Source organism: Gekko japonicus, unplaced genomic scaffold, assembly GCF_001447785.1.
Source record: "Gekko japonicus isolate JY-2015 unplaced genomic scaffold, Gekko_japonicus_V1.1 scaffold171, whole genome shotgun sequence".
Classification (NCBI taxonomy): Eukaryota; Metazoa; Chordata; class Lepidosauria; order Squamata; family Gekkonidae; genus Gekko; species Gekko japonicus.
The window spans coordinates 331929-353966 of record NW_015175975.1 but is presented as its reverse complement, the minus strand read 5'-3'; the positions used below and the strand labels follow the sequence as shown (position 1 = coordinate 353966).

Here is a 22038-nt window from a genome sequence, read left to right as displayed (position 1 = left end):
TATGCCCTGTGTGAGAGAATAGAAGGACACAAGCCCTATATCCCAACATGCAGAATTAAAAAAAAAAAGTCAGGGGAATGCATTAAGCTGCTGTCTCGAACTGTTTTTTCCCCTCCAAACCATATCAGCAAATTCTAGATCTTTGAACATATGTTTGATTTTGGTTTAATCAGGGGACAGAGTACAGTAAAGAAAGACAGTACACATTGTCACATCATTGAAGAGGACAGTATGCAAGTTATACAAGAAACAAGCCTGTCAGTTCTTACAGGGAACTGAAACAGTTTACAGATTTATGGATATTCCTACACTTACCAAGACATTTCTCTGATGAGGTGAGAACAGCAGCTTCAACCAGCCACCCCCATAGGCCTAGTAATTCCTCCCACGACTGTGAATCTATCATCTCACTCACTCAGTTTTGTAATTAATTCAGACACACAACAGCTCTGTGTGTGAGGAGGTGGAGAAGCTGGTGCAATGGACTGGAAAGCAGGTAGAGTTCAACCAGGATAATAAATTAGGGTGGCCTAAATAATGAGTAAGACAGAAATAAATTTGTAATTCCAATGTATTTGTGTTGCCGAGTCTTCTCTGCAGTGCGCTGTCATACGCTCTTCTGCTCTTGTTTATCTGTAGTTTTCTCCAGCCTTAAGCAAAGTAGCATTAATTTTTTGGCCTTCCAGTCTTTTATCCATTCAGTTCCATGTGTTGCAATCAGCACTGAAAGGCTGCTTTGGTCAGCTCAGAGCTTTTTGGTGAGGCATCGGAGCACCTCAGTTTTTAAACACAGATCTTCCTATGTCTGGTGAAACTTGAGGAACTTTTCCTGCAGGGCCGACATTTCCTAAGTGTGAGTTTCATACTGGCTCCAAATTCGACCACCTTAACCCTTCAGTTCTTTCTTCACACCCACCCTAATCTCTCTGGCCTTTCCTTAATCAACAGGCAACCTTTGCTCAGTTGCCAAGTTTACTGATCCCCTGAACTGAACATGAATTCCAAACATTATTTATTTTCACAATAATTAACTGATCAACATGTTAGGGATAAATAATTCCTTTCTTCACCCATTAAAATCAGCTAGTGATGCTGTGCACTAAGATATTTTTCATTCTTCCTCAGAACCTTCCAAACTAAGTTATGATATCCTATGCTTATAGGACACCCTATGCCTGTAGGATATCAATTACCTTTGGAATGGTAATTGTTGCGTGTTCTTGCTGGCAACACACCACACTCTGTGAAGCTACTTATATAAGGAGTACGCTGCCTTAGCTTGGAACTGAGCCTCAATACGTGCAGCCCAGTCACCTGCTTGTGTGGGAACACCAACACTTGTGGTCGAAGTATTTGCATAAAGCTCATGTTACTGGGCAGTAATTAGAATGGTAGCCCCAACCATGTCTCTTAACACCGAACTCTGCAAAGCAGTCCAAGACAGCAGTTCTTACCTTTGATCTGTGAACTTCTCCATCATCGTCCTCCCCCCCAACCCCCAGGATCTTCCTTGTCTTCAAACGGCTCACGAGGTCTGTCTGGCTGTGCTTCTTCATCAGAGGGGGAGGCTGTTTGGTTGTCATGGTGACTCACGGGTAGTCACTGGCTCGTACAGAAGCTAAATGAGACAAAGGTTAGATGTATCTATAGGTCAGATGTAATATAGCATGGAATATTTCTTCAAAAGGGTCTAATCCAAAAGAGAGAGAGAGAGAAACCTGAAATCAGTTCTTTGGACACAGAGTAAACATCTATTTGTTGACAAATACATAAGGATTGAGGCACATCTAGAAGAAATCTTCTCTCAGCTCACATTGAGCTAGACAATTCTTACCACCTCGTGACCTGTAGATAGACCTAAAGCCTTCCAAAACAATGTGCAAACTTAAAATGGCTGCAGCAATTTCACTGTAAATTGTCTAGGACCAAATGGGATACCAGTTGACTTTTTTCAGGCAGACCTAAAACCATACCACACTTTTCCTATGGATGGAAACCTTCTCAAGTTTCATCAGTGTTTTGAATAGTCATTAAGAAAATGCATCATGCACACGCTTAGCTGTTGGAGCGGTCTTTGAGCAGGACAAAGTGAGAATAGGTTTGGCTAGGCCAAAACTGTTTCTGAACTGGGCTGGACAGGCAGTGCGGAGGAAGGCCCTTGGAGATTACTTCTGGGAGCTTGATTTGTTGAAGGAAGCAGTAGCTGTCCTACTTTGCAGCATCTAACTGCATCTCTCAGCGCCACAATAGCTCTGCCCTGGCCAAGGCTAGATAATCACGATAGATCTTGCTGGGCCTGCCCTGCCCCTGCAATGAGGAAGTGCGCACAGGTAACACAACAAGGATATCAGCTATAATGATTTCTAAGTGAAGACATTATTCAAGTAAATTGTTTACACAACAGTTATATAGGTAAAGATGTTGAATGAAACACAGGTTATACTAAGTCTAGTTCAGCTCAAAATGAAACACCTTCTCCCACCTTGAGCACAAGTGAAAGGTCTCTGATTCTAGAATATGCAGAAACCACCCAGCTGAGGCTCTGGCACCCGGCCTTCATCATAAGTCTCTTCTCAAAGGAGAAGGAAAGGGGCATTTCCTGTTAGGCTTACCTTGAACTTGAACAGCAAGGATTAGTCTGCAAGACCTTCAACAGCCAGTTGAACAGAAGAAGTTTATCTAATACAGAACTGAGACCATCCACCAATTTGTTTGATAACCCCCAAGAGGTATCCCAATGGAGAGAATTCAAAAACATGACAGAAACCTTTATTTATTTATTTATTTATTTATATTTAAATTTATACCCCGCCCTACCCCGAAGGCTCAGGGCGGCTTACAGGGCACAAGTGCCAGGTTTAAAACAATATCATATGATTTAAAACCAATAAATTACAATAAAATAATCTAACCAGTTCCTGTGGACCGATATTTCTGGCATTTGCAGCTTTTTTCCAGAGATTTAGAAAGCAGACATGTCTGGAATGGAAAACCATTGAAAGCAGCTGCAGCATAAACTTTCTTCTCATGGCTGCTCCAATTAAACTTTTGCTCTGTATGCTTTTATCTTACTAATTACAGTGGGTGGGAGAGCTATGCTGTCAGCCGGGAGCCTGTCTTCCCTCCAGCTCACAGAAACCCAGGGAAGCTTATACACCCAGCCAGGAGCATCCTATTATGCTAGCTGTTCTAGTCCCTCCTGAGACAATAGATCAGTTAAGTACTACACTTGCCATGTGACTAAGAGGGGAGGGACAATGGTGAAGCAGGAGCCTTTTTTCAGAAGACCAAACCTGTCCCTTTCTCCTGCACATACTCCACTATCATCCCCTCTGCCACACCACCTTGCTTAACACCATGAACCAGTTCATTGTCCAAGAATCATGCAACAAACTCAGATACAGAGCAAATCTGCATAAGACCAGCTAAGATGGGGAGAGGGGCTGTTCCTGCTTTGGAAAGCCGATAAGAAAATGCTCTGGCACATCTTGCTCCAGCTTGTGAAATTCCTGGAGATCTGGGGGTGGGGCCTGGGTAAGGAAGAGTTTGGAGAGAGGGCAGAGTTCAGTGGGGATACAATTCCACTGAGTCTATGCTCCGAAGCTGCCATTCCCCCCAAGAGAACTGATCTCTGTAGCCTGAAGATCAGTTCTAACTCTGAGAACTCCAGGCCCCACCTGGGGGATGGCAACCCTAATGCTACCATATCCCCGAGCAGAATTCTGTGATTGTTCAGTTCCTGAACTGAAAGAGTTAAAGGAACCCCTCTTTGGTTGCCACGGAACACAGTTCTAGAGCTTTTCTTGCCCTGCAGGCGCTTGCATTGACACTTTTTTAGGGTGTTCAGGATTCTTTTTTTTTACTCTGTTGAACACTGCCCAACTCCCCTGAGGCATTTTGATATTAGGTAGAGCAGTAAAGTAGGCCAGCAAGGACTAAAAAGAGATTTAGGAAATAAAATAATGGGAAAGAGGAGATACTCTACATGATGTATTCCTAAAAATGCATATGTTCAAGATGACATGACCTGTTATTCCAGCTAGCAGCAAAGTGATGGTCCCAGGTCCACAAATGATCTCCCTTTTGTCACTTCACTGGTCTGCCAAAGCAGTGAGTGGTGTATCTTAGAAATACATAGACACTGACATCTGAACAAATATTGAAGCAAAGAGAAATGTTGCTGTGATCTAAAAGCACATTAATTACAGTAGATAATCTTCAACAGAAAAGACAAATACAAATATTTCACCCTCTCTAGGATAACAAACAAGTTTCATCCTTATCATAAATGCATACATTTTAGACAGACTTTTTTCCAGTTATGGATCAATAAATGTAAGTCTCCTTTGCTTCTTTAACATTATGAGGCCTAATGAAGAGGAGGAGGATGAGGAAGAGGAGGAGGAGATTGGATTTATACCCCACCCTTCACTACCCAAGGGAGTCTCAGAGCGCCTTACAAACTCCTTTCCCTTCCCCTCCCCACAACAGACACCCTGTGAGGTAGGTGGGGCTTAGAGAGCTCTGAGAGAAACTGCTCTTTTTCAAGAACAGCTGTGCCAGAACTATGGCTTGCCCAAGGTCACCCAGCAGCTGCAAGTGGAGGAGTGGGGAATCAAACCCAGTTCTCCCAGATTAGAGTCCGCGCACTTAACCACTACACCAAATTAGCTCACCAGTCTGAAATGAAAGCATGAGCCATTACATTAAATCATCATTTTTATAACTGAATACTAAATACAAGTACAATATACTTCTTGTGGCCCCTCATTAACACACTAAGAACTGGACACCGCAATCCTAAACAGAGGTATGCTTTTCTACATTTCTTGAAATAAACTGGCTTCAAAGGTTATAATTTGGAATACTATGTGCAGTTCTGGTCACCACACCACAGAAAGGATATTATAGCACTGGGAAAAGTGCAGAAAAGGGCAACAAGAATGATCAAAGGGTTGGAACACTTTCACTATGAAGAAAGGTTAAAGCACTTGGAGCTCTTTAGCTTGGAGAAACAATGACTGAGGGGTGACACGATAGAGGTTTATGAGATTATGTATGGGATAGAGCAGATAAAGAAGTACTTTTCTCCCTTTCTCACCATACAAGAACTCGTAGGCACTCAATGAAATTGCTGAGCAGTTGGGTTAGAATGGATAAAAAGAAGTACTTCTTCACCCAAAGAGTGATTAACACATGGAATACACTACCACAGGAGGTGGCAGTGGCTACAAACATGGAGGGCTTCAAGTGGGAACTGGATAAACATATGGAGCAGAGGTCCATCAGTGGCTATTAGCCACCAAGTATAGGTGCCGTGGTGGCTCAGAGGTTAAGATGCTGAGCTGCAGACCAGAAGGTCTGTAGGGCGGCAGTTCATGACCCTAGTGCCGCATGACAGAGTGAGCTCCTGTCTCTGGCCCCAGCTCCTGCCAACCTAGAAGTTCAAAAGCAAGAAATTGCAAGTAGATAAATAGGTAACACTTCAATGGGAAGGTAACAGCGTTCTGTGCACCTCAGCTTTTAGTCATGCTGGCCACATGACCACGGAAACGTCTTTGGACAACGCTGGCTCTTCGGCTTGGAAACAGAGATGAGTCCCACCCCCTAGAGTCAGATTTGACTGGCTTTCGAGCAAGGGAAACCTTTACCTTTACTATAGATAGGAACTCTTGGTCTGGGGCAAGTGATGCTCTGTATTCTTGGTGCCAGGGGGGGGCAACAGTGGAAGGGCTTCTAGTGTCCTGGCCTCACTGATGGACCTCCTGATGGCACCTGGTATTTTTGGCCACGGTGTGACAGAGTGTTGGACTGGATGGGTCATTGGCCTGATCCAACATTGGCTTCTCTTATGTTCTTATGCTTAGGATTGCACTGTTAAATGGTTTTTGTAAACCAAGGTCTCTCATCTATAGTGAAGTGCAAGACTGCTGAAACTGCGGTTTTCAATCAACCACAGGCTCAGTTTACAACCTGTCCATGAGTTGTGATCAGCACCAAACATTTGACAAACTTTTTGCTTGTGTTCAAGCTATTTACATAAGTTCAATAGTATTAAGGAAAAAAATCACCTGTGCAAATGTATTCTCATACTGCTTTTCTCTGGCTTTCCCCGTCTACTGCCGCGACCACCTTCACCATGGGAACTGCACATAATTTTCTGGGAGAGACCTAATGCTCCACAGGCAACCACATTACTCTCATCCTGCACCATGATGAGGTCCTCCTCTTATTGCCGGCAACATCTACAACAGTCATAGCACACCCCCTCGTGATCATGCAGTGTATGAAAGACTGCAGAAGCAGCTACATGGACAACTACTAGGCTGACTTCCATAACCTCTGCAGGTGCAAAACATTGTTTGTTCCAAACAAACAGTGATACAATCTAAGGACGGTTGGCTTGCACACAAATAACACAGTTTGATCACAGTAAGTTTGAATGCTGAGTGCATTTCTTGCAAACTCTATCAGCACCCTTCCACACTGCTATCAAGTTGATTCAGAAACTTGGCACAAGTCCATTGTAAACTGCCTGTTTTTCACACATAAATTCAGCCTTAGTTCAAATATAAGGCTATATCACCACACAAATTCATGCTATATTTACCCCATCTCCTCTTGAAAACATAAACCAGTCCAGAGTCCTAATGAAGCAGCATTTGATAATATTACCATACCCAATCCTTTAGAGAAAATATTAGTAGTAATAACTCTTCCAAGGAGGGTCACAAATCTAATTAGATTTTCTTGATTCATAAAATCTGACAGACTTATTAGAAATATTAGAACCATCACTATTGATTTCCCCCTCAAAATGGATTTGCCTACTCCATTAGATGCAATTATTAGATCAGACATAATAATCTGAAAAGCCTTTCTAATTTACCTGCTTTTAAATCCCTTATTATAGATAAATGTAGTCAAGGGTGACAAACAAAAGACCTTATGTGTCCCAAGGACAGGAAACTCATTATATACAGACTGCACCCACAGGTGTCAACCCCCCACAAAACCCCATGGAAAACCCTGAACATTGCTGCTCATTTGTTTGAATGTCTGACTTAAAAAAAAAAGATACAACATTATTAGTGATTAATTTTTTTCTTTTACACATCAGTATGATTATGCAAAGTGGTTTTTCATCTGCCCATGTGGTGGCGATGGAAAGTGCCATCAACTACGGCCGGGGAATCAAAATCTACTGGATGTTCCAGGCCCCAGGACTACCAAACTTGTCATGACCAGGGCTAGGGCATTTTCGGTCGCGGCTCCTATCTGGTGGAATGAGCTCCCAGAGGAGATCCGGGCTCTGCGGGACCTAGTACAGTTCCACAGGGCCTGTAAGACGGAGCTCTTCTGCCAGGCTTTCAAATAGGAGCCGCCACCACCACTATGCCATCAACGCCCTATGACTTCCATATATGGCCACCTGATGCGGGCATCTTTGGTGGGAACAGGACGGTTTTTTGGGTTTTTTTAAGGGGACGGCAAGGCAGTGGGATATGCACTGCTGCAGCTGCCTAGCTAGGACATTGAGGACACCATTTTGCTTTAAAAATCTTAACATCGGAACCGGAATAGAGGAGCACCAAAAATGTTTTATGATGTTATTAACTGTTATTGATTGTTATGTAATTTAATATACTGTTTTATGGTTTTATTTGGCATTATGCCCTGTTAGCCGCCCTGAGCCTTCGGGGAGGGCGGGATAGAAATCTAAATAATAAATAAAATAAATAAATAAAGCTGCAGCAGACTTATGGTGATCGCATAGGGCAGGAGTGTCAAACCTGCTGCCCACGGACTGGAACCAACCTGCCCAGGCCTTTAATCCAGCCCAGGAGTGGGGCTCTCTTCTTTCCCCCCCTCTCCTGTCCATCTTCACTGTTCTCAGCCTGAGCTGCATGAGAGTATAAAGAGCAGAGGGTGGGGCTGCCTCAGAGCAGGAAGCAGAGGGCAGAGCTGCCAAACTTCCCAGCCACTGCTCCAGGTAGGAGCTCGGGTGCGGGTCCGTCTGCTGGTATCCTTGTGCTTCTTTTTTGTTTTAAAACTGGTTTTGCAAAATCTCATCATTCACCCACCTTGACGGTTTAGGCAGGCATGTTCTAAGGGTGTGTGGGGTGGGGGAGGTTTGGGACCAGCCAAGGTTAAAATATAGAGTTCCACAAACTCAAGGGATTCCAGTTTTGCAGAGAAATACTAGTTTTCACACACACACACACACCCTCCTAATGTGGAGCTCCAACAGAATAATAGCAGAGCAAGTGCTGAAGAGGACACCTAAAATAATTGTCTCACACCATCCTGTAAAAAAAATGCCTGAGACCCTGAAGAACCACTGCCACTCTGAGTAGATGGGGGGGGGGGAGCTTGCAATGCTCAGCCATTTCATGTTCTTCCCCTGGGTCCTAGGCTCAGACCATTTATAGTTTATATTGGGGGGGGGGGTTGGGACCAGGCAGGGTTAAAATGTAGAGTTCAACAAACTCAAGAAACTTCAGTTTTGCAGAGAAATATTAACCCTTAATGTTGGGCCCTAATGAAATAGCTGCTATAATATCTTTAATTGTGTTTTTCTGTGTCCTTTATAAAGTTGATATCTCTGCTACCTGGCATTACATTTTATGACACACAAGGCCCGGCCTGACAAAGCCCCATTTATGTCAAATCCGGCCCTCATAAGAAATGAGTTCAACACTCCTGGCATAGGGTTCTCAAGTCAAGAGACATTCACTGGTGGTTTGCGGTTGCCTGTGTAGTAACCCTGGACCTTCCTTAGTGGTCTCCCATTCAAATACAAACACTGACACTAACACTATTACATGGTTGACCCTGCTTAGCTTCCAAGATCTGATAAGATTAGGCTAGCCTGGGCTATCCAGGTCAAGGCCATCTGCCCATATATGATTATACCGTATTTTCTGGTGTATAAGGTGACTTTTTAAACCCAGGGAAATCGTCTCAGAAATGGGGTGGTGGTCTTATACTCCGGTAAATACGGTATTCATGGGTCGGTTCCTGCTAGAGCGCGCGCTAGCTAGCTGGGAAGGGAGCCAGCCGCAGGCGCTGGGCTTCCAAGCGGTCCCCAATGTAAAAGATCAATGGCAAGTAATTCCCCCCCCCCACTCCTTTCTGGAGAGCTGTTGATCAGATCCTCTTTGGCAGAATAGCAAGGGGACTGGATGCAAGTAGACAGGGTTAGTCCTGGTCTGTTGTAGCCTCTGTCCGTGGCCGCTTTCACTGCTGTTTGCAACTGAGAGACACAATCAGAGTCCAACAGCCCTGCTTTGTTTAGCAGGAGATTGGAGGCAGGCAGTAGGGAAGTGAAATGCCATCTACCCAGAAGGTGCATCCCTGCCTGAAGTGCTTGCACACTTTAGTGCTAGACAGAAGCATTCTCTCCCCCTCCCCCCATCCCCAGCAGTACAAAGGCATCTGGGTGTTTGCAAAACTCCAGGAAGGGGGGAGATTGCATTGCTTTGGCTCCTCCTCCTATGCTGCTCTTGCTAATCTCTGAGGCTCCTATTAGAAATAGGGGAAGCAGCAGTGCTTGATTTACACCAGGCAGGTATCATTGGGGACCCAAAGTGGTTCAGAATGATCATTCTCCCCTACTCCAGTGTATCATCACCAGGGATCTGTGAAGTAGGTTAGGTGAGAGTGTGTGGCACCCAAAATCACACAGCAAGCTTCCATAGCGGATCAGAGATTTGAACCTGGGTCTCTAAGGCTATTGTACTTTGGTCACATTATGAGAAGACATTACTGGAAGAGACAGTAATGCCAGGGAACATTAAGAACATAAGAGAAGCCAGTGTTGGATCAGGCCAATGGCCCATCCAGTCCAACACTGTGTCACACAGTGGCCAAAAATACCAGGAGCCATCAGGAGGTCCAGCAGTGGGGCCAGGACACTAGAAGCCCTCCGACTGCTCCCCCCCAAGCACCGTGAATATAGAGCATCACTTGCTGCAGAGTTCCTATCTAACATTGAGGCAGCAGGAAAAGAGCAAGGCTATTAATGACAGGACGCCTTGGAGGTCATTAATTCACAGGGTTGCCGTTTTTTCAATCTTTATTTGTGTGCATTGGAAGAGGGGTAGTCTTGCACAGCGAGTATATCCCAAACTCTATATTTTAACTGGAAAAGTGGGGGGTCGTCTTATACACCCAGTCGTCTTATACACCGGAAAATACGGAAGTGTTCAAAAACCACCTTGCTAGTCTTGACACGTCCATCACCTCCCAGAAAAGCTCATAAAATAGGAGAAAGACGTTTGTGGGAGCAAGAGAAGAGGAGAGCACTAGACCTAATGGGCACCTATCCATGTTATTTTACAGTCTTCCAAAGAAAGAGAAGCAGTGTGGTGTGGTAGACAGAGTGTCAGGCTACAAGTAGGAAGCCCCTGGTTCTTCTCTACTCAGCCATAAATGCTCATTGGACAACCTGGAGACAGTCACTCTGTCTAAATTACCTCAAAGGCCTGTTATATGGATAAAATGGAGGAGCAGAGAACTGTGCCATGTTGAATTCCAAGGAGGGAGAATAGAGGTTGAAAGCTTGGCTCTAACATGTGGTGGCTCAAGTGGTTAAGACGCTGAACTGCAGACCGGAAGGTCAGTAGTTCAGCAGTTCGAGACCCGAGTGCTGCATGATGGAGTGAGCTCCCATCTCTGGCCCCAGCTCCTGCCAACCTAGCAGTTTGAAAGCAAGAAATTGCAAGTAGATAAATAGGTACCACTTCAGTGGGAAGGTAACAGTGTTCCGTGCACCTTGGCGTCTAGTCATGCCAGCCACATGACCACAGAAATGTCTTTGGACAGTGCTGGCTCTTCAGCTTGGAAACGGAGATGAGCACCGCAACCCTAGAGTCGGATTCAACTGGCTTTCGAGCAAGGGAAACCTTTACCTAACATGCAGGTGCTTCCCTGCTAATGTATGTTATCACTGTAAAAGTACAAGTTTGCAGTGTAGGTGCAGGATAAGTGACTTGCTAGTGAAATACCTGTATAGCAGCTATAAATTGATATTAGAAGTCTTCCCAGGGAGGCTGCAGAAACTGAACAGGTGCCTGGAGGCAGTTGCGGAATGGAAGAGGGCTAACAAAATGAACCTTAATCCCAGCAAAACAGAGATGCTACTAGTGAGGCATTTGACCCAGGAACTGAAATGTCTCATTTTCTGAATAGGATTGCACTCCCCCCCCCACACACACACACAAAGGAGCAAGGCCTCCTGATGGATTAGCAAGAGGCTTCAGTGGCCAGTAGCACCTTTTACAAGCTTTGGTTTATGAGCCAGCTGCTGCCCTTCCTGGTCAGAAAAGATCTTGCCACTCCCGCTCCGGGAGGGGGGATCAAAGTGTGACACAAGCCTCCTCCGAGCCTTGATCACACCAATCTCAACCTTCCCTTGGACCTTATTGCTTGCTAGTCAATCCCCCCCGACTGGGGGATGTCGCTGTTAAGTCCGGCGCTTAACAATGAGTCGGAGAGTGATTTCAGCAAAGACTCAAGTTTATTCAGCTCTTTGTTCACTTCTTCGACACGGTACAACATCTGATAGCCCGAACAGTTTGCCCATTGAAACTGCCCGGTATTTAAACATTCCCGGCTAACATAGCCACTCCCACTATACACATAACAACCTATCAGGTTGAGCGCATAAGGACCAATCACAAACGTTCCCGCTTGCAGCTTGCTTGAATGTGATTGGGTCGTGAGTCTTGGACTAGGATGCTCTGTCCAAGACGAAGCTTAACATTGCTTCCCTATGTGATGATTCACATAAACCACCTGTACTCATGGCAGCTATGAATACATTACAATTCCCTCCCCCCTAAGCAAAAATACCTCATGAACAGTCGTAATCACTTAGGTAGGTGGGTGCACGTCTCGTTCTCTGAGACCTACGAGGTGAACTCGTCTCAGGGCATCTGTCCCTCAGTGGTACTCCGTTTGACTCTGGGACCTCAGAGTCAGGAACATCCCCGTCCGTTGCATGCGGTTCAAAATTAGGGGTCTGCCCTGTCTCTTGACCGCTACTGTAGCCCTCAGGCTCTACAGTACCTGCCTCTTCTAAAGGCCATGGGGGTTCCTCCGCAGACTCAGCCGGCTGCACGGTCGGACGGTCAGTTGCCCACCGCTGCCTCAGCGGGTCTATGTGCCTACGCCACTTGCGTCCATCTGCAAGCCGTACCACATACATTCTAGTACCGATAACATCGGTGACAGTGGCTGGAAGCCACGAGTGACCACTGGCATAGTTACGAGCATACACTTGCTCACCCTTTTCGTATGTCCGGACCTTCGGACTCTCGGTCTGTGGTTGTGGTTTCAGATCGTTCAGATCTGGATGCAACCTATCTAACAGCGTTGCTAAACGGCGACCCATTAACATCTCGGCCGGGCTGCGGCCTGTCGCCGAACAAGGGGTAACATGTTGTCTCAGGAGAAACGAAGCTAGTTTCACCCCCCAATCACCACATACCAGCTTTGCAAGGGCTTCTTTAGTTGTTCTCACCATTCTCTCGGCCTGCCCGTTTGAGGCCGGGTGAAACGGCGCGGCCGTCATTTGCCTGATCCCGTTATCAGACAAGAACCTCCTGAACTCCTCGGAAGTAAATTGTGCGCCGTTGTCACTCACGAGTACGTCAGGCAACCCGTGAGTGGCAAACAACTGTCGCAGCACTGTGACGACAGCGCTAGAAGTGGTCGATCGCATGTGAGCCACTTCTAACCATTTGGTATAAGCATCTACAATTACCAAAAACATTTGCCCTTGTACTGGCCCTGCGAAGTCGAGGTGCAATCTCGACCAGGGCTTTCCCGCCGACTCCCATCTCTGAGGAGTGGCGGTTGGTGGTTCAGGCCTAGCCTGCTGACAAGGCTCACACACCCGAACCCACTCTTCAATGTCGGCGTCTAGCCTGGGCCACCACACGTACCCGCGAGCTAGCGCCTTCATATGGACCATGCCGGGATGGCCCTCGTGAAGTGATTTCAGCACTTTTTCCCTGAGTTTGTGAGGGACCACCACCCGGCTTCCCCACAAAAGACATCCCTTTGACACAGACAGCTCGTTTTGACGCATTTTGTAACACGCAAATGCTGGCTCCACGGAGCCCACAGGCCACCCCCTCCAAACCCAGTTCAAGACCCTGGAGATCACAATGTCTTTAGCGGACGCAGCCGCAATGTCCTTAGAGGTGATCGGAGCCTGGAACAGTTCATCAATCGCTAACACCTCGCTAGCTGGAGCTGGGTCTGAGTCCAGGCCGGGCAGAGGGCAGCGACTCAAAGCGTCCGCGTGACCAATCGCCTTACCCGGCCGATGTTCCAGGTCGTAATCGTAGGCGGACAGGAACAGAGCCCACCTCAGCATCCGCGCTGACATGATGTTGGGAAGTTGCCGGTCCGGGGCAAAGATTCCCAACAGGGGCTTGTGGTCGGTGACAAGGAGAAACTTCCGACCATACAAAAAGTCATGAAACTTTTTAACTGCTGCAACAAGCGCCAGTCCCTCCTTGTCGATCTGGGCGTACCCCTTCTCCGCGCTTGACAGTGAGCGGGAATAAAATGCTACGGGAGCTTCCTCGCCGTTTGGCATCAAGTGGCTGAGCACCGCCCCCACCCCATAAGGAGATGCATCCGCAGCCAACACCAACATTTTATTATCATCGTAGTGAGTCAACACTGCATTGGACACCAGTAATGCCTTGACTCCTTTGAACGCCCGTTCCTGCTCTGACCCCCACCGCCATTTTGCCTCTTTGTGCAGGAGGGCATGTAGTGGGGCCGCTACCGACGCCTTGTGGGGGAGGAAGGCGTGGTAAAAATTGAGGAGTCCAAGGAATGCTTGGAGCTCCTTTTTGTTCCCTGGACATGGGGCATCCTTAATTGCCCTCACCTTGTCCTCTGTGGGGTGGACACCATGTTCGTCGATCCTGAACCCCAAAAATTCCACACTGGGAACACCCACTATACATTTGGACTGTTTCACCTTAAGTCCCGCTTGAGAGAACCGTTTCAGTACCTCTCGAACTCTGCTCATGAGTTCCTCATCGGACCTCCCAGCCACCAACACATCGTCAAAATAAGGGACAGTCCCCTGAACTCCCCTCAGTAACCCTTCCATGAGGCCTTGGAACACTCCTGGAGCCACGTTTACCCCAAACTGGAGCCGGTTCACTCGAAAAGCCCCTCTGTGGGTGACGATTGTCTGCGCCTCAGCCGCCTCCCTGGTCACAGGCAGCTGTTGGTAGGCTTGGGCGAGGTCGAACTTTGCAAACACTTTCCCCCCTCCCAGTGACGCCAGGACGTGGCTGATTACCGGGACAGGGTAGGAATGCTGCTGCAAGGCACGGTTGATCGTGCACTTATAGTCAGCGCATATTCGGATGGAGCCATCCGATTTTACTGGCGTGACTATAGGCGTCTCCCATTTGCTAAATGGGACTGGCTCCAATACTCCTTGGGCTATGAGCTTGTCCAGCTCGGCTTCGATCCGTGGTTTAAGCGGGATTGGCACCTTCCTATACTTCAACCGTATAGGTGTCACAGATGGATCGAGCTCAAAAGACACAGGGGGCCCTTTGTACTTTCCCAGACCGCCCCCGAACACATCAGGAAATTCCTTATATAGTACAGCCCATTTATTTTCCGATACTGCATTCACTCCAGTAAGTGCTATACCGAGTGGTTCAAACCACTCCAACCCAAGTAAATTCACCCGGTTACCTTCGGCAATCAAACAAGACAATTCAACACATTTCCCTTTAAACTCGACCATGAAGGTGTCCCTCCCCGCCAGAGGAATGCGCCTCCCCTGGAAATCGGACACCTGCGTTTCAGCGGCTTTCAAACGCCGCCGGCTCCTGGTCGGGAACATGCGCTGCCAGGTGTGGGAGGACAGGACGGTCACGGACGATCCGGAGTCGACCTCCATGCTGCAGGGCACTCCGTTGAGGTTGACTGTGACGTGGATCTTCCCCGTTTCTCCGACTCGATGAACCGCAGGCTTGGTTGACAGGCTCGATGTCGTCTGACGGTCGTCCTCACGATGTGCTGCTCGTGAGCGTTGATTCCGGGGTGATGCTTCTGGCGTGGACCTCCTAATTGCTCTGCAGGCTCGAGCGATGTGGCCCATTTTGCCACACTTACGGCAGGGGACGTCTTTCGTCCAACACTGCTCACGTGGGTGCTTCCCGCCACAGCCTGCGCAGGCTGGGCTGGTCGAAGTCTTCACTGGGGTCCGCTGGTCTGCTTTCTTTTTGACGATGCAGACGTCACTCAGCTTACCCTCGCTGTCACTGTCGGCCCCCTGGTGGTGAACGCGCAGCTCCGTCGCTGCCAAACGCTGACGCACCTCTCGGGTCGACTTGTCGGCTGCTTCCGCGGCGATGGCCTCGTCGTAGGCCGTTGCCCAGGTCAGCTCCTTTCTAGCGAACAGGCTCTGCTGCAGCCGGTCGTCCCTCATACCGCACACGAGCCGGTCTCGGAGGGCCTCTTCCACATTCGCGAAGTTGCAGGGCCTTGCCGCCTTTCGTAGGGCAGCCACAAACTCCGCCACCGACTCGCTGGCCGCCTGACCCCTCTTGTAGAAGGCATGCCGGCACGCAATCTCCGCCGGCTTCGGGGAGAAATGTGCCTGCAGCTTCTCGGTCAGGTCCTTGTACGAGACGGTCGAGATGTCCGCTGGTGCCACCAGGGACCGGGCGATGTCGAACACGCTCTTTCCGCAAGAGCTCAGGAGCGTCGCCCGCTTCTTCTCCTCCGTCGTGATGTCGGAGGCTTCGAGGTGGAACCCGAACCTTGACAGGTAGGAGTCCCAGTCCTCGGTCGCTGGTTCGAAGGCCTCGAACTTCGGGCTATTGGCCATCGTTGCAATCGCTGCCACCGGCTCTGGTGGTGCCCGTTGCTGACTGGCCACGGCGAGCTGCTGCTCTTCGTTGTCCGTCGTGGGTCTGGATGTAGCGGGGCTGCCTACCCGCACTAGCATCCCATCCTCGTCGCCAATTGTTAAGTCCGGCGCTTAACAATGAGTCGGAGAGTGATTTCAGCAAAGACTCAAGTTTATTCAGCTCTTTGTTCACTTCTTCGACACGGTACAACATCTGATAGCCCGAACAGTTTGCCCATTGAAACTGCCTGGTATTTAAACATTCCCGGCTAACATAGCCACTCCCACTATACACATAACAACCTATCAGGTTGAGCGCATAAGGACCAATCACAAACGTTCCCGCTTGCAGCTTGCTTGAATGTGATTGGGTCGTGAGTCTTGGACTAGGATGCTCTGTCCAAGACGAAGCTTAACATTGCTTCCCTATGTGATGATTCACATAAACCACCTGTACTCATGGCAGCTATGAATACATTACAGTCGCGTTGGACAAAAACTTGCCCAAACTGTCAGAAAGAGCCACCGTCCACCCTGAGCTCGTACAGGGTGCGTCAACTCGCCATTTTCCCCCGACCGGAAGTCAGAAAAGATCTTGCCACTGTAGTTGTATGCCTGGTGACATCCAGATTAGATTACTGCAATGCGCTCTGTGTGGGGATGCCCTTGAAGACTGTCTAGAAGCTATAATTGGTACAGAATGCTGCAGCCAGAATGCTAACTGGAGTGGGTTGTAGAAGCTGTATCACTTTGGTCTGTGTGTGTTTAAAATATTTTAACAAAGGGGTTTTTTAATTTGAAATGTTATTTTTAGTATTTTAAGTGTTTGCTGCCTTCTTTAGAACATCCACTGATGAATCCAAGAAACTGATTATTTACTGTAAACTAGACACACTCCAAGCTAAGCACTGGAATCTGGAGTTTTAATTGTCACTCAAGAGGAGTGATTCTGTCTGGTCCGTATTAGAGGATCCAAACCCTAGATCCAAGGCACACCTTTTACATATTCTATTACAAACTGTATATCTGACATGATCAAACCACCTCTCCGAGTGCTGCATGAGTCTGTTACATGTTAGGGATTTCAAAATCATTGACACTGATACTTTAACCCCAATCCCAACACAGAGAGTGTAGAATTCTTTTCCCTCTTGCCTCAATATTATTCTTTTAGTATCACTTGACAGATGAGAAAGAAGGGTTGCACAGCATTCTTCACGTGTTCAAAAAAAGCTGGGTTTGTGTGTTTACTTCTCCTACCACATAAATTTACCTGCAGGAAACATTTACTATCTTTTCCCAATATGACAGGATAGAGGATGTGGAAAACATTTCTAACACAAAAAAGGCCTATATACGAAATATTCCCATTGTGCAACTAAGTTCTCTCTTGGTTTGTGAGGCCCAGTAATGATATGGGAGCCACATTCAAATGATGCTTCAATTCCTGTCTGCCTGGCAGGCACCTATAACATGACCCTAAGCTTCTGACCTTACCTGGTGGTATAAAGCAGCACTCCCATGGCTCCAAAACTGCCAGTTACCTAAAAACTTTGATCTGCAGTCCAAACTCCTTTTTAATGACAAAGTAAACACTTCATTTCATCAGGACTAAATCTTTCCTGGCCCTAACCCAGATGGCCCAGGCTAGCCTAACCTCATCAGATCTCAGAAGCCAAGCAGGGACCGCTCTGATTAGTACTTGGATGGGAGGCCACCAAGGAAGTCCGGGGAGGGAGGCAATGGCAAACCATTCATTGAAAACCACACGGGGTGACTATAAGTCGCCTGCAACTTGATGGCACTTTCCACCACCAAATCTTTTCTAGTCAGGACAATTTTCCCTGTGAATATTCCATTCGATCAAGGCAGTGAACCTTGGCAGTTAACAGCTACTTTCCCTGTTAATTATTGAAAGTGTTCAGCCGTCTTGTTCCTTTTGTTTTGTGTAAGAGCAGCTTTTTAAAAACACCAAGCAACTATCTGACATCTCCACTGTGGGGGATCCAGTCTCATTGCAAATTATAGGGCAGAGAAAGAAAGTGCTCTCTGTGGTGGGCTCTCTGGATAAACATGCCCTAGAAGATAAACAGGGAATCTAGGATAGCTTTTGTGATTGCTACAGTCACTTATTCCAGGACTTAAATATGAGAGTCCACCTGTTATCTTACTGAAAATAACCTGCAGTTCTTCATTCTTCTGCTTCTTGCTTTCCTACCTGTAAACCCACAATAGGCCTATCTGCATATTGTGAATCTGCCCAGTCACTGCATAAAACTGTAATGCTGTCCGCTTCCATAAAGCAATTTTAATAAATCCTGGGAAACAGCAACTTCTTGAAGTAACCTTATGCAGCTTTCCTAAGAACAGCTAGATTCGAGTTCAGTAGCACCTTAGAGATCAACAAGATTTTTGGGGTCTCAGCTTTCAGAGGCAATGCTTCCTTCATCAAGCTCATACCCCCAAAATATTGTCAGCCTCTAAGGTGCTACTAAACTCAAATCTGACTGTCCTACTGCAGACCAACGCAGCTACCCCCCAAAACTGTCCTAAGAAAGGTTCTTCTCAAATTGTTGAAATACCTCTTAACCTCATGTGTTGGCTTCAGCAGCTTCTACATCTTGCGCCTAAAATCCTACCATCATCACCACCACCACCACCATAAGCTCAGTCCACGCATAATACAAAACCAAATATTTATTGCTAACTATGGTAAGTTTCTGAGACTAGGAATCACTTTACAGATGATGACTCCTGTCCTGGTTTGCCTGGACAAATGCTGCTTTTCTTGCCTTCTCTGTAGTTTGGGAGGGCATCGAAGGCGAAAAGGGCAGGATGTCTATGTTCATACATCATGTGAAACCACACGACTGTAGTTAATAAACTAGATACTGGCTCGATGGAATCCAGCTAACCACAGACAATGGAACAGCCTGCATTCAGACAATCACATTAACCACAGTTAATTAAACCACTGTTTTGTGCAGTGTCTGAACTAAGCCATCACGCTAAAGAAGCCAACTTGCATGGTTGTTCTCTGAGAACTGTTAGTCTCAGCCATGTACTCTTCTACCCAACAGAAAAAATCCTGATAGCTAGAAAACAGGTTGAAAGTGTGCTCAATCAGAAGAAAAATACAAGGCAATCTTATTTGTGATCATCATTATCATGTTACATAGAATCAGGAATATATTGCATTAAATACTCAGAATTAAATCTAATCCTCTCTTAAGTCTGTGCCTGCTTGGGCCTGAATTCTTATTAACAAGTGGCCATCTGGCACACAGCCACTATCTGCTGTTCGCAGATTGAGTCTAGCAACCACAGATAACAGCAAATCATTCCAAATGTACCTCTTTCTGCTAATCAAGTCAATCTGAACATGGCTTGACTACCAAAGGAGTAGACAAGATATTAATTTTGAAAACTGTTCCACTTTAGGGTGAGGATAACTTCTCCCCCATGCCTGAGGCCTTCGGAAGGGCACACATGCCTGTTTTACCCAGCATAAAAAGAGAGAGAGAGAGAGCCATTCCCCATCCTAGTTTTTCATGATGTGTTTATAATATAGAATGGGGTTCTCACTTTGTACATGTCCACAGTCACTAGGAAGAGATTCTGGCTCAGAGAGCATTTTGGTTCCCAAATCATGAAATACAGCTCTTTGATACAGATCTTAAATGCCAGTCTACATTATTCAAACACAAGTATTATTTCATTTTGTATTTCTTTGAGTGCAGTTTAGTGCATTGTGTATATTTTAAAGAGCAAGCCTAGTCCCTTGGCTAACTAACCACATGCTTGTAAGGGGGATTATCAATCAGTTGTTGTTGTTGTTTTGCCGTGTTAATATCCAGTTTTTCCAAGATAAACTACCCAAGTAAATCCAGTTTACTAGCAATCCCTGGGGGTGGCTACTAAGGAGAAGGATAAAATATCAGAGAAAGGACTCACAGCTATTAAGAAGTTCTAACTTTTGATAGCATGGCCTGATATCAGAGACTGTCTACTGAACAAAGCAAGGAGAGGCACAGAAAATCTCCACACACAAACCCAGTGACTCTGGATCTAGTACTGCATTACTGCTAAAATTATTCTTTCCAAAAGCATAAGTTCAGCACATTATCCATTTCACAATGCCAACTTTGAAAATGAATCTGTTGCAGGCTTTGATTGTGCATTTAAAAAAATCAAAACATCTCCCCACAGATTTGTTTCAACTCTAATTCCTACCCCCTATGAGATTTGAGGAGGGAGGAGAAAGGAGAGAAAGGAGATGGTACATCCCTCCTCGCCACTGAAAAACTTCACTCTGTCCAAATAATTTGCTACAATGCTGTAAGGAGACTTCCATGACAGATTTAAAAGGAATAAAACAATACCCTAAAGGCAAAGCAATTTGTTTCACAAGCACAAGAAGTAGATTGCTTTCCGCCAGCTTTAGCATAGATATAGTCACTCTTGCAAGGAACTGTTAATATATTATCATTTTTGCATCATTTTTGTATTAACCTGTCTGCATTGTGCAGTAATTTAGTAAACATCTGAAATGATGGAACTTGGATAGAACTAAAGGTTTCATATGCCACTTTTATACATCACAGCACATACTGAAAGATTCCCAGAGTTTCTTTTTCCTTCCTTTGTACTCAGCTTGTGCTTTCCTGAACAATTTTGGGAACACTGCTTATTCATGCTATGATGATGATTAAATGTGATTTCCCAGTCCAGTCATGTAACAACTCTAGTGTTGAAAGATGTAAGTGGCTTTGTGATGTTACTTCACTTGGCTCCAAGTAGCTTCTTGAGCATGATGGCTTAGTTCAGACACTGCACAAAACAATGGTTTAATTAACTATGCTTAATGTGATTGTCTGAATGCAGGCAACCTGCAGAGGGGCAAAATCAGCAACTGCCCATGCACGTGCCTTCTCTGTTGTGGCCCCCACCTTATGGAATGTCCTGGCTGAGGAGGTCAGAAAGACTCCCACTCTCCTGGCTTCCCACAAAATATGCAACACTGAATTATTCAGGAGAGCTTTTTCTATGCAGTCAATAGAGTTGCACTGTATTAAATGATTCACAAAGTGACTTAAATTATTAAGGACTGCAGTCTATGCTACTGCGTTTAGCTTACTGAAACTAAGATCCTGCTATGTAATTTTTGTATCATTTAATGTGCCATGTTAAGACTTATGTTCTGCTTCAATTCTGTTTTAAGATTGATTAGTTCTACACCACCAATGTTAATGCATTGTTTATTGCATGCCCCATTCTCTCATTTGTACTGACTCACTCTGTGTAATCTGCCTTGACTCCAAGTGAGAAAGGCGGACTATAAGTGACTTTCTAAAAAACCCTAATCAACAATAATATATAATTCAGTTTGAACGTTCTATATGAACATTCTAAATTTCACCTCCTTAGTGTTAGGCCGGAAAAACTGCCGCTCAGAAGACACTGGCTGTGTTGACTGGCTGCTTTGTGCAGTCCCGCCCAGCGTTCCAAGGTCATTTGCATATGGTAGCTGATTGGACCTTACTCCATTCCACACCTCAAACTCACCCCCCCCGCAAGGCAGTTGGAATTTTCAGTTGGGAAAGGAGAATGATGTCAGCTGCTCCCTAGGCAGAGGCTGTGGGGGGGGGTTGTAAAACTTAAGACAGGCAGATAAAGGACATAGGGTTGCCAACTCCAGGTTGGAAACTTCCAGGATATTTTAGGGATGAAGCCTGCTGAGGGTGGGATCTGAGGAGGAGGAGGAGGAAGAGGGGGACCTCAGACAGATACAATGCCATACTGCCCACACTCCAGACAAGCTGTTGCCAGTCTCCAGGTGACAGCTGGAAAGATCTTAAAGCTTTGGTGCTACTTCAAAATGCTGCAATTTATCAACAGAGTAGTGTTTTGGAAAATCATTAGGAATTGTATGGTGCATTTACGATGGGGCTCCTGGGGAACTATTGTTGCCAATCTTGGCCTAGCAGCCATCAAACCATTCTCTACAACCCCTGCTGTGCAGCTGACTTCCCCCTAGGGTTGCCAATCTCCAGGTGGGAGCTGGAGATCTCCCACTGTTACAATTGATCTCCAGATGACAGAGATCAGTTCCCCTGGAGAAAATGGATGCTTTG

The 22038-nt window shown here is 46.3% G+C and overlaps 2 protein-coding genes across 3 annotated transcripts in view; both read right to left on the bottom strand.

Annotated features, from left to right (window-relative positions):
• The window catches only part of TP53I11 (tumor protein p53 inducible protein 11), a 104254-nt gene that overhangs the window by 19765 nt on the left and 62451 nt on the right, over window positions 1-22038 (bottom strand). For both annotated transcript variants that reach the window (XM_015426140.1, XM_015426141.1), the window contains exon 2: window positions 1455-1618. In XM_015426140.1, the coding sequence (XP_015281626.1) occupies window positions 1455-1583 (129 nt within the window). In that variant the 5' untranslated portion in view covers window positions 1584-1618. The remainder of the gene's footprint in view (window positions 1-1454; window positions 1619-22038) is intronic.
• On the bottom strand, window positions 12366-15835 carry LOC107122964 (uncharacterized protein K02A2.6-like; the record flags this gene model as incomplete). Its single annotated transcript, XM_015426115.1, has 3 exons — window positions 12366-12420; window positions 12951-15000; window positions 15484-15835. Coding segments are annotated over 3 exons (2457 nt in total), but the record flags the coding sequence as incomplete, so codon positions are not given.